The 11,409-nt window shown below is 41.7% G+C and overlaps 1 protein-coding gene across 13 annotated transcripts in view; it reads right to left on the bottom strand.

Moving 5' to 3' along the window:
- Window positions 1-5,166: 5,166 nt before the first annotated feature.
- CAMK2G (calcium/calmodulin dependent protein kinase II gamma) overlaps window positions 5,167-11,409 on the bottom strand; it is a 118,134-nt gene continuing 111,891 nt past the window's right edge. For all 13 annotated transcript variants that reach the window (XM_029958529.1, XM_029958518.1, XM_029958522.1 and 10 more), the window contains 2 exons: window positions 10,482-10,727; window positions 5,167-7,868 (listed from right to left, as the gene is read on the bottom strand). In XM_029958529.1, the coding sequence (XP_029814389.1) occupies window positions 10,495-10,727 (233 nt within the window). In that variant the 3' untranslated portion in view covers window positions 5,167-7,868; window positions 10,482-10,494. The remainder of the gene's footprint in view (window positions 7,869-10,481; window positions 10,728-11,409) is intronic.

Genomic DNA, 11,409 nt, shown 5'->3' with positions numbered 1-11,409 from the left:
TGTCCAGGAAAACAGTAGGAAGGAATTGACACCGCTGTGACATCGCCGGCAGCAGCCTCCCGAGAAACACAAACACGCACGCTGCAATTTGCTGCTTTAGAAAGGTGGAGGAAATTGTAGTAGGAAGCCAGAATGGGATGTGAAGCCACATCACAGGATCATTTATTCTCAGCGGAGGACAGAGAGGTGGACGGCAGCCTGGGAGTGCTCTTACACGGCCCTGCTTTGGATCTGCTGTGCAGAAAGCACCCACCACACTTTGGAGAGCCAACATCTGGGACAAGCTAGCACGACTGGGACCTGGAGCGGTCAAAAGCGACAGAAGAGGAGCAAGCAAAGGGAAGCAGGTGCTCAGGGAATAAGGCCTCACGTTGGCAAAGTGCTGCTTCACATCCCGCTGTCAGAGGATTGCTGGCACGCTGTGAGTCACTCAGGAAACCTCCAACAAAGCAACACAAGAGGTGGATTTGCTGCACAGGAACCTGCTGCTCTATTGAAAAGCTGAGAAAGCTTGAAAGTCGTGGCTTTCAGACACATTTACACAGGACTTTTCATCTTCAGCCTGATCGGTTTGCACCTGAAGCACTGACCATGCTTTTGCAAGCCTGTTAAGCCCACGTTAGCAGGTGAATCAAATAACGCAAGAAAAGCAGACAAAGCTATGAGCACTCATATCCTAGTGTGCTTCAAAAGTCTGTTCTGCCTCTGGCTGACAGAACCCCCACCTCAGCAGAGGTTGATGAGGCAGCTGCTCCCACCACCTGCAGTCGCATCACACGGGCCTGTGCTGCCAAAATACCCAGCAGCACATATTTGAACACGTGATTGCATTTCTGTTGAATTAATCCAAACACGTGCTGCAGCACTCACATCAGATTAATATCATCTGCCTGCCTGCAGCCATCCCAAAGCTAGTGTGGCAGCAACAGGTGATCCCAGTCTACCAGACCTTGCACTTTCCAAAACAGCTGAGCAAATCTGAGCCAACAGAGGGAATATGTGGCAGATCAGCACCTCGTGTCATGTGTTTGTAGCATTTATGATCCAGTACTACATTCTGTGAAACTGGATTTAGCATTTCAAAGTACAGCTTGATATTCTACTAAAAAAAAATTATTTTTTAGTAGTTCCTATCTCTCTCCCAGTCTCATCAAATCTCAGTTACACTGAGGGAGGGGAATCAGTGACAGGAGTTTATGTTGTACAATATAGTACTCTATACAGGTGCAACAATATCAACTTAGAATTCCATTTAAATGTGTAGTGGGAGAAAACACCCCAAAATATGCTCCATCTCTCCAAATCCTTCCTCAAGCCACCAGAGAAGAATTCTCTTGCATTTCACCACAAAACAACTCTGTCCTCGCTGTCTTTCCAGTTGCCTCCTATGTAGCTTCCTCTACTCACTTTGCAAGACACCCTTAACTCCATCTTGCATCTCCGTTCTCTTCCCCACACCAGCCTCCTCACGCTCCAAAAACCACTCTCAGTGCTCAGCTTTATAACTCCCATCTTCCAGGCTATCATATTGCTCCCTGCCTATCTCACTTAGCTGGTGCTATCCCTGGTAACATTGCATTCCTCTGAAGCAACTTCTCCTTCTTAAGGTTACATAAACAAACAGTCTTTCCCTGGATATTCCATTTAATGGGTCAGGAAGCCTGTTTCTTCCAAAAGGGAAAGTTTAAGTAAAACACTATATAAAGATTGAATGTGTTACTGTTTCTGTTGAGGCTCAATAGAGTCTTTGTACCAGGTATGGAAGATTTTTACTGATACTGTAAAAGATTAGGTGGTGTTAAAACTTGCTAATTTATTATATTTAAAAGAATTTTAGCATTAATACTATTTTGGAATGAACAAGGCTGAAATCTGTTTACAATTCTTAGAAATATTTAAGACAATCTATACCAACTTTGGGCATTTTTTATACAAGAAAAAATATGCTAAATCTAAAGGAATGAATTTCAAATGTCACATTAGTAGAACAAATATTTCTTATTTAAGTATGTACTTTTTCAGTTTATTTTGAACTTCTAAACACATAAGAAGAAACAAACAAATAAATGCTTTCTGGAACAGGAACAATCATAAAGCAGTAGCACTGCTATGACTACTGATGTAACCTATAGGATGTTCTTCCAACGTAAACAAGGTTTCTGAAGCACAGCCCTGGTGCCGTTTTTACAGGCTATCCTCTGTTGGTACGAGCATTATACTTTACCACTGAAACAGGAAGGAGAAATAAACCACACTGAGAGGGTATTTCATTGCAAGAACTAGCCAAATCCCAACTCTGCCAACATGCAGTCACATGATGCATTAACAAAACATTTTCTGTGAATAAATGTCATCCTGCCCATCCATTTATGGATAATTATGGCAATTCTATAAATTGCCACTGACTAGGGACAACCACCCTTCCCTCTCTCTCCATCCACCTGTGCTTTAGAGGACCCTCCTGCAGCACAAGGATCTTTCAGACCGAGATTTTATTGACTTAATTATTTGCATCCTTTCCTTGTAGCCAGTCTGTCTTAAAAACCCTAAGTGTATGCATTTTTGTTTTCTAATACCTGTTAAGTACATAATAAATTGGCTTAAAATTCTTCAGAATATTACAAGCCAACCAGTAAATTCCTATTCCTTACCAGCAGACAGGACATTCCTGCAGGTGAGGAGTTCTCAGGCACTAAGAATCTCAAGGGAAAAATTCATAACCCTCCACTCAAGCCACTTTAAGTGCCCCTAAGGACCACCTTTCCCAAGTCTAATAAATTCATACTAAACCCAAATAAACAAGCATTCCAGGTGCATTAGTCTGCAGTCTCAATCCTCTCAAATACTCAGGAAAAAAAATCATCCATGCTGAGTAGCAGCAATACCACCCAGCTGCTCTGCAGCACTGTTCATCAGTCTCTCACAGCGGTTTCTACAGAGGTCAGGCTTATCATCTGCATGGGCAAATGGCAAAGCTGAAGCACAGAGTGCACAAGGCTGAAGCACTGAGCACACGAGTGCCTTACCCTGCAGTCACTCTGCAAAAGCCATAGCAAAACCAAAAACAGATCACAAATCTGATCACTAGTCAAATGCTCTGTCCGTTTGTCTACCTTATCAATTACATGTAAGTAAGAGGTAACAATTTCCATAATAAAATGGAAAGGATATTGACATTCAGGGTCTAGTTCTGCTCATGCTTCTCCGTGCATCTCATGGATACTATAGCATAAAAGCATCCTACCAGACCTTTGTGCCACTAGCCCAGCGACTGAGAGCAGACCAATCCTAGTTTAAAAGGAAATCTGATTTGGGCATAAATAAAAGCTACCATCAGTCATAGGTCTCCCACAGAGTAACTCACCTATGTATACAAGCACGTGTGTGCATAAACTGGGAGAGAGGGAACTTCGAAAACCATGCTCAGACCATTCTCTTTGGTAGGAAAATGGCAAAACTCCATCTAATAGGATGAGCTGATTTTAACCAGCTATGGCATACTGGAAAGTAAGTTTCTAGGAATATCCCTGTTTGATAGCTCAATACTGGAGCTATCACATTGCAGGGAAGTACCATTCCCAAAGCCTGCTGTCAGCTAAAACATAAGAAGAGGTAAAACAGACCCCATATATATGCTACATAAATATTCTTGACATGAGCATTAGTCTGACTATTGTGCTTTCAGTAAGTGTTTAAATTACTCTTGTCTTGGTTAAAAGAGCTTCTAAGAACACGGGAGATTATCACGAATTTTATGAGTACCTTCCTAGTGCTTATTAGATCATACTGCAACGTTTCTTCAAAGATCATTAGATAGGATTAACTGCTTCAGGAGAGACCTTACCTGATGAATGATGCTGCCTTGCATGTCGGAAACTATAGCAGAACCTCTCTTTGTTGCTGTAGTAGCAGGAGCTATCTCTTCTGGGCACGAACAGATTGTCTTCTGTCCCAGTGAAACGGGCTGTAAAACTCTTACCTTCTCCCTTTAAACACTAAGGACAATTTTCCTCCTGTTTCATCAGGCAGCAGAAGTAATCATCTCCTTAAGCAGCAGCAACTGACACCTATTTACTAGGTAATTGCTGCAGTTAAAGGGGATTAAGTACACCGAAGTTGCTTTCTGTGATAAGGCAAAGCCACCTCCTCCCACCTGCAGTGCTTCCCAGACGCACCTGGGAAAAGCTCAGGGGAGTGGAGGCCAGCCAGGCCTGCCAAACGGGGGGCTCAAGTGCTGGCTGGAGCCCCTCAGCCTTCGCTGCAGCCGGTACCAAAATAATACGTGTGCCCCCAGTGCAACGCCAGCAATCACCGTGCCAGACACAAGGCCAGCAGTAGCAGGAGATGCAGAGAAGCACCTGAGCATCTCTGTCCCTGCCGACAGCCTGGCAGCAGCTCAGCACAGGGCAAGGGCAGCACCTGCAGCAGGCTCACCACTCAGTCAGCTACCCTTTAGAGGGCAGCGTGAGCTTTGATAGGTGGGGAAATAAAATAAAAATGGCAAAGCAGCAAAGGCCTGAGTAGAACAAAGCCTACCCAGCAGGGCATAAAAAAAAAATGCTAATAACAAGAGGCAGTATAAAAACAAAAACAGGCTAAAGCCAACTAACTTTTAACCTGTTGGGAAATGATGCTTATGCTGCTAGACCTGATAAATTTGTACAGTTGAGCGGCTGATCTGTGCCTCTGCAGAAGCATCCCAGTCAGGACACAAAATATGCTAGGTTAGAAATAAATAAGCCACCCAACTTGAGATCAGCAGGTTTACGTCAGGCAAACCTAACGGCAAGAGGGCTTGTCCCACAAGGAGTCTGAAATATTGCTGAGAAAAACAAATAAGGAAGTAACAGCATAGATTTGCCAAGGATCAGGCTGTTAGGAACAAAAGCAACATTTCCCTATTATACCTGGTCTGTCAGGGACACGCCATTAAGTTCATTTTAACAGGGTCTGTTGTCCCTTTGTTTTTAATGCTAGCATTTTTCCCCCTCCTTTTAGGTATGGTACCACTTAACTTTTTCTCCTTTTTTAAAATTACATTTTTAAATCACACAGTTAACTCACACACACACACATACACACACACAGAGAAAGCTCTGTAAATTGATTCTTATCCCAGAAGCACCATTGTTACATGGTTTAAGAGAATAATGTGACACTCCAAACTTTACACTGTTTAAATGTTATTTTATTAAATATCTTCAGTTCAAGGTTTCATTGTAACAAAGCTATGAAGGTTCTACCAACATTCAGACCAAACAAACAAACACTAGCTAACTTTAATTATTTCTATATCATGCAAAAATTCTGCATCAAATGCCTTCCATTTCCTGTTTAAAATGTGATATTTATAATATATATTATATAGATGCTTACATTAGCCCCATAAGAGAACATTAAGAATGCTAAAGGTGTACAGCTGTGTTTGATAATGGCCATACCAAGCTAAGGTTCTCATTAACTTAAAAGGAAACAAAACAAACGAAAAAAATCCAAAAAAATTTGTCTCCAAGACTGTGCAAAAACAAAAACCCAACATTTCTGTTCTTTTAAAATTTTCTCTGAAAGATGCATATACTTAATACAGAGGGTTCTCTTTTTTTTAATTATTAATAATCATCAGGTAGAGACAAGGAAGATCAGACCAAAAGAAGGCATGCATAATGTTTTGTATTTATCTTTTTTTAAATGGCATAATTGTAATCTGTTTGCTCTCTGTGGCTTAAAAAAAGTCTGATTAAAATATCAAGGCTTTTCACTTTTCCACTTCACTCACTGGCTTAGTGCTGTTTTAAGAATGTTTTGAAATAATAAAATCTAGTGTTTGCCCCCCATGAGTTCAATCCCAGCACTCCTCCCTGGGATAGTGGAGGGAGGAATAAAAGGGTGTTTGCTTAAACAAACCTGGAAAGGTCTGGATGGTCTTTTCCTTCATCAGGGGTTGGCTCATCTAATCCTGGTATGGGATAGCACCTCTCTAACAAAGAGAGCAGAGTGCTATCTGTTGCAAATTGACAGCTCCGCTTTGTGCAACAGCTTTTATTTTCTGCATTTTGTCGAATAAGGATTAAAATTCCAAATTGTCTTCTTTTCTGTAGTCTGCAAAAAGGTTGCCGATGCTGTCAAGGCAATCATTTTAACTCTCTCCAAAGATCCAAAAACCTGATTAGGGGTAGACAAATGCAGGTAAAAGCTCATCCCAACTTCTGCAAGTGATGCCTTCCCTTGGTCAAGACAAATCCCATCAGGTCTGCCAGAAAGGCCATTTTCCTCCTGGGGCTAGGCCCCCTCCTTGGTAAGGTCAACAAAACACTTACACATTCCCCACCCAATGAATAAAGGAATTGAAATCCTTTTGCAGCAAAGAAAAGAAAGGAAGATGAATTGGCCCAAAGGACAAACATCAGATCACATGTGCTCATTCCCTTTCCCCTCTGTTTCATGAGGTATTCTCTAACACCCAGAGGTAACACAGGGAGGTGGCCAAGAGTCCTTCAGCTACAGCTTTTGAGGTTCTGATCTGATAGTTTTCTGTGTTACAACATCACTGTAAAAAATAGAAAAATTACCCAAATAAACACTAGGAAACATGACACTTACAAACATCAGATGGGTTAGTGGTGGGGAGAAGCACCTGGCTGGGGCCACTGGCTCCCACTGCTATTTTACTCGGAGACCAAACAAATCAAACAGGAGGCCAGGTAACCCCTTCAATTCTATGGGTGCATATATTTCAGTATAAAAAACACACGCTATTTATGCCTCATATAGGAGTGTATGTGCAAGTTTTCATGAAGAACATAACACTAAGTTTTTTGTCTGCTTCCTAAGGAACACGTGTTCTGCAGCACTGTGGATCCCAACTACGCTACTAGAAAGGAAAAAAATAATAGAAAATCCCATACGTGTACCCTCTTCCTCTAAAATCTCTGCTCTTAATGCAATGCTTTTTTGTTTTGTTTGGTTAAATTAAATAAGCTGGCTTCAAAACTCCACGTTTGGCTGTTTTTAAAACCAGGATCACTAAGGAGCGAACTTCTATTCAAGTTATATTCACTTAAACCCATTTTTTAATCCCTACTTCCATCTTTAGTTTTAAATCAACATCCCATTTTGTTTAATTTCTTAAAAAAAAAAAGAAAAGAAAAGAAAAAAAAAAGGAAAAAAAAAGTCTGTTTTGGGATCCAGCAGCCGAGCAACCAGCTTTCCATAGCGTTCTTGCTGTGCAGAAATCTAAGAAACAGGCTGAAGTCAGACTGCCAGGCAACAGGAAGAGAAGTGCCTCCTCTCTCTTGAACCCCAGTCTTCACACTGGCTCCTCTGGGGTCTCCTCGCCACCTCTCACCGGCTGAAGTTGCAGCACAGCCCGAACGCGGTGTTAACTTCCACCGTGGTTTGCGGAGCACAGTTCAGCCATCCGCTGCTCAAGCTGCCTCCTTTTTTGCTCTCCCTCTCTCTTCCTCTCTCCTTCACTTTTGCTTTCCCCCTCACTTCATTTCTGAAAGATGTTCCGGTTGCTGCCATTTTCTTAGCCCTGGGGGAAGGGGCATGTTGGATAATCTGTCATTTATTTAGCATTATTCCTGGTTTTTATTATTTTATACAAACAACATGTCTTTTTTTTTTTTTAGATTTAAAAACACCTTCGTACAGCAGAAACAGACACGATGGATCCATGGAAAACAACAGAAAGGCAGCGCCCGGAGCATCAGATGCATGCAGGGTTTCGTGCATTTGGCTGCTGCCTGTTTGTAATTTGTATTTATTTTTTTAACGTCAAAACAGACATGACCGTTGCTGTCACTCAGGCACTCCAGAGCTGCTTGCTAAGAAGATATTGCCCTCCAGCTGAGTATCTCCACAAGTTGCTGCAGTCAGGAAGAGGTAGTGTCCACCCAGAAAGGAGAGGGGAGAACAGGATGGAAGATGGAAGGAAATAAAGCCAAACATTAGCTGTATACAATTAAAAAAACCCAAGTTTTCTACAGGCTAATTATTTGGTGTAGGTAGAAACCCTTCCTAACATAACACAGATTGAGGCTCGAAAGGAGAGCTCTGAAGAGGCACACACTTTCCCTTCCAGGTGGCTGAGTGTGCCAATGAAAATTAACTACTTGCTAAAATAAATTACGTGCTTCATTGGAGCAGACCTGGGCCCACTATCTAACAGCGACAACCTAGAAGTGGAAGAAGTTTCCTAAGGGGTGCTCAAAGGCTCTGGTCCTAAGGAACAGTTTCTGCCTCACTTCCCATTTACTTTTACCCTGAACTGAAAGATAATTCCATTTTTCTAAGGGTTTAGAAAAATTCTATTTTTCTAAGGGTTGAGAAAGATTCTATTTTTCTAAGTCTTCAGTAATTTTGTCTCTGAATGTTCTTAATATTTAAACAAATGTATGAATTTTTCTGTAGTTTTGTGAAGTTGCAGCCCTAGTGACTGCTTTTAGCAAAGGCTCCTTCTAGCTAAGGTTCATAAGCCAAATCACTGGATTTATTTTGATCAGTTTTAAGTCTGTTTTTTTTTTCATGCTTGTTTAACATTGCCCTGTCATGAAAGTATAGCCAAAACCTTCTTTCTACCATTTCTTTTGCAAATCTTTCTAGAATCTCTCTTATTAGTCTTCTCCCATCTCGGTTCCTACTTTCTCCTTACGCAGAAGTCCTCTGATTAACATCAAACTTCTTTTATGGTTGCAGTTTCCTTTTGAGATGACTTACCCAAAACTAAACTCTGCCTTCCAGGTGAGAACAAACCACTGATTTCTACTTAAGCATTCTTATTCACCTCATTCATTCTTCGTCTCTAGTTTTCACTGCACATGGGCCAACACTGCTCCAAAATGATTCAGTGCATTCAGAGGGGGGCTGCCCACACTGACCCCATTCGTAATTGCATGTGGGTACAGCTCCTTCAGAACTCAGAAATGCATGCAAATACTTTAGCTTCTATTTAGTTTACAGGTTTTTTAAATATTGTTTTAACCAACATTTTGTGGTTTGGAAACAGCTTCTACTCTGCAGTTTTCAGAAACCCTCCAGCACATACTTTTGGAGGGTTTCAGCATTTCAGCAGCCAAGAAACATACCTCTTCTGTAGCAGCTAAGACTTTCCATTCCTAAACTTGCTCAGGACTCCTAGGCATAGCCACTGGGCCATACTGGATCTTTAATTTAATAATTTCTTCTGCATCTTTTTTTGGACTAAATCCAGGGCATAAGTCTCCATCAACATTTCTTTGATGAAATCTAATGCAAGTTTTTTTGTTTTGCTGCAAAGGTTTTATCCTTCTCACTGCCTTACTCTCTGGAAATTCGGCTGATTGTCCAGCTCTCTTTAAAGCTTCTCTGCTTCTGGTGCCCCCAACTGGCTTTTGCTTTTCAAATTCCATCTGTGACCTCTGCAGTTTGCTTGTGATAGTTCACATTCCTTTCTCTTGCCTTCAGTAGGGCTGAATACCTCACAACACATAGGAATAAAAACTGTTCTTGGCTTAGTTCCAAGTAGTTCACAGAACTAGGACTCAAGTAGCAACTATACTTGAGTGGTTCATCCCCAAATGATCACATTAAAAAAAGCTTGCCTCCCAGTTGTAGATGTTTCTTGTGTTTGCCTTTAAATAGAAAACCTTTAGTAAAAAGGTCCTAAGATTAGGAAACTTAAGTCTTTAAAATGAATGTGACATATACTTCAGCATAAAACAAAAGGAGGCAGAAAGATTTTGTACATCTAACTAAAAGAAACCAGTAAGGCAATAAACTAGAATGCCTAAATGCTGCAGAAGTAAATGGATCTGATGTCCTTCAGGACCAAGCAACAATAATTTCTTCATGACAAATTTTTAAATCAAAGTTTCTTTCAATGCTGAATTGGGGCAAGTTAATAGGGGGATATTTTAAATCCTCTAATATTATTATTTGTTTGGATGTTTTTTCCCTTCTGAGTTTTCTCAACATGGTACATTAAATAGCTTTTGCTTATCAGAAAATCAGTAGTAAAATTTATATAAATAAATCTTTACTCCTTATAGCATAGAAATTGTTCTCTATGGATTCTACAATATCCTCTCTAGAATATGACATGCTCATCAAAAAAGTTCTCTGAAATCACCCCCAGCATGTAAAGGTAGACAGCTGTGAAACAGCAAACCCATACACAGCACAAGATACTCTTCCCCTCTGCTCTGGATTAGCAGCCTGTCCTCAGGCAGACCCGAGTACCTGGAAGCTCTGCTGCTACAAGGGTACCTACACTCAGGAACCACTGTCTGGCACATGACTCCCATTTGCCAGGAGTGGAAGATAATTCTACTGAGTTCAGAGGACAGGACTTAAAGGAACACCAACTACAAGCAGAAGTTTTCAGCCTACAGTCAGCTAAATCCGGTTCTCTCACAGCCAGCTAAACAGCCTCGAACGCCGAATTCCCTCATACAGCAGCCTTAGCCCTGTGTCTGACATACACCTTCCCTGGCAGTCCATACCCATATCTGATCCTCACTGGAGAGGTGCTGCAGGAGCTCCAGAGCAGTGGTAGTGGACGTTGAGCCACTTGCCGTCTCGGCGGTGCCAGACACGGGTCTCTTCGGACTGTGTGGTGCGGGGCCGGCCCTGGCCGTCGATGTACTGCGTCAGGCGGATGTACGCGATGCAGGCAGCGTCCTCGCCGATCACGTGGACGTGGGGGTTCAGGATGGTCGTGTGTATTGGCTTGCTGTTCTTCGACAGTACTAGCGGAACATGCAAAACCATCAGATTCATTTTACTGCTAAGAAGGAACAGCCTCCCACATTCTCCAACCTCTTTTGTACTCTACTCACCTTCCACTGGATTCTGGGATACAATAAAAATTGCTTCAGGCAAAATCCAAGCAATTCGTTCCCCTATCACCTGTTGTTCTCCTTAGGAACTGCACACATATTGCCTAGAATCCCCTTGGCCCCTTTGCTCCCTCTGCAAAGCATACTTGCCATTTTGTCAACATCAGTGATACCATGTCTTCAGTTACAGGAAAAGATCTTTTACTTACAGAATATTGGTGCAAAGGAGTAAATAATCAGGGCATCTTTAACCTAGGCCAGCATTAAGTATGAACAAGCCTCAGAGAAGTGTTAAAAACAGCAGGCTGTTGAGAGAGACAAACTCTCTGCATACTAGAGCATTAGAAACTGCCCATACTAAGGACCTTGATCTAAACTCCAAAATAACTGAGCAGCTCAGGATTTAAATTTCAGTTATCTCATCCTGTAGAGACATCCAGGAAGAGAAGCAAATCCATTGTTATAAATTATAGTGTTTCTCCCAACTCTCCTGCCCCAGACTGATGAGGTGACCCTTGTATCCATGTAATGAGTTCATTAGGTGTTAGAGATCTGAAATCATTCAGGGAAAAGTCAAAATTAAGGCATCCTT

This window comes from Manacus vitellinus, unplaced genomic scaffold (genome assembly GCF_001715985.3).
Source record: "Manacus vitellinus isolate BGI_N305 unplaced genomic scaffold, ASM171598v3 scaffold_15_pilon, whole genome shotgun sequence".
NCBI classification, from domain to species: domain Eukaryota; kingdom Metazoa; phylum Chordata; class Aves; order Passeriformes; family Pipridae; genus Manacus; species Manacus vitellinus.
The sequence above is the reverse complement of the archived record's forward strand: the minus strand, read 5'-3'. Positions and strand labels throughout refer to the sequence as shown.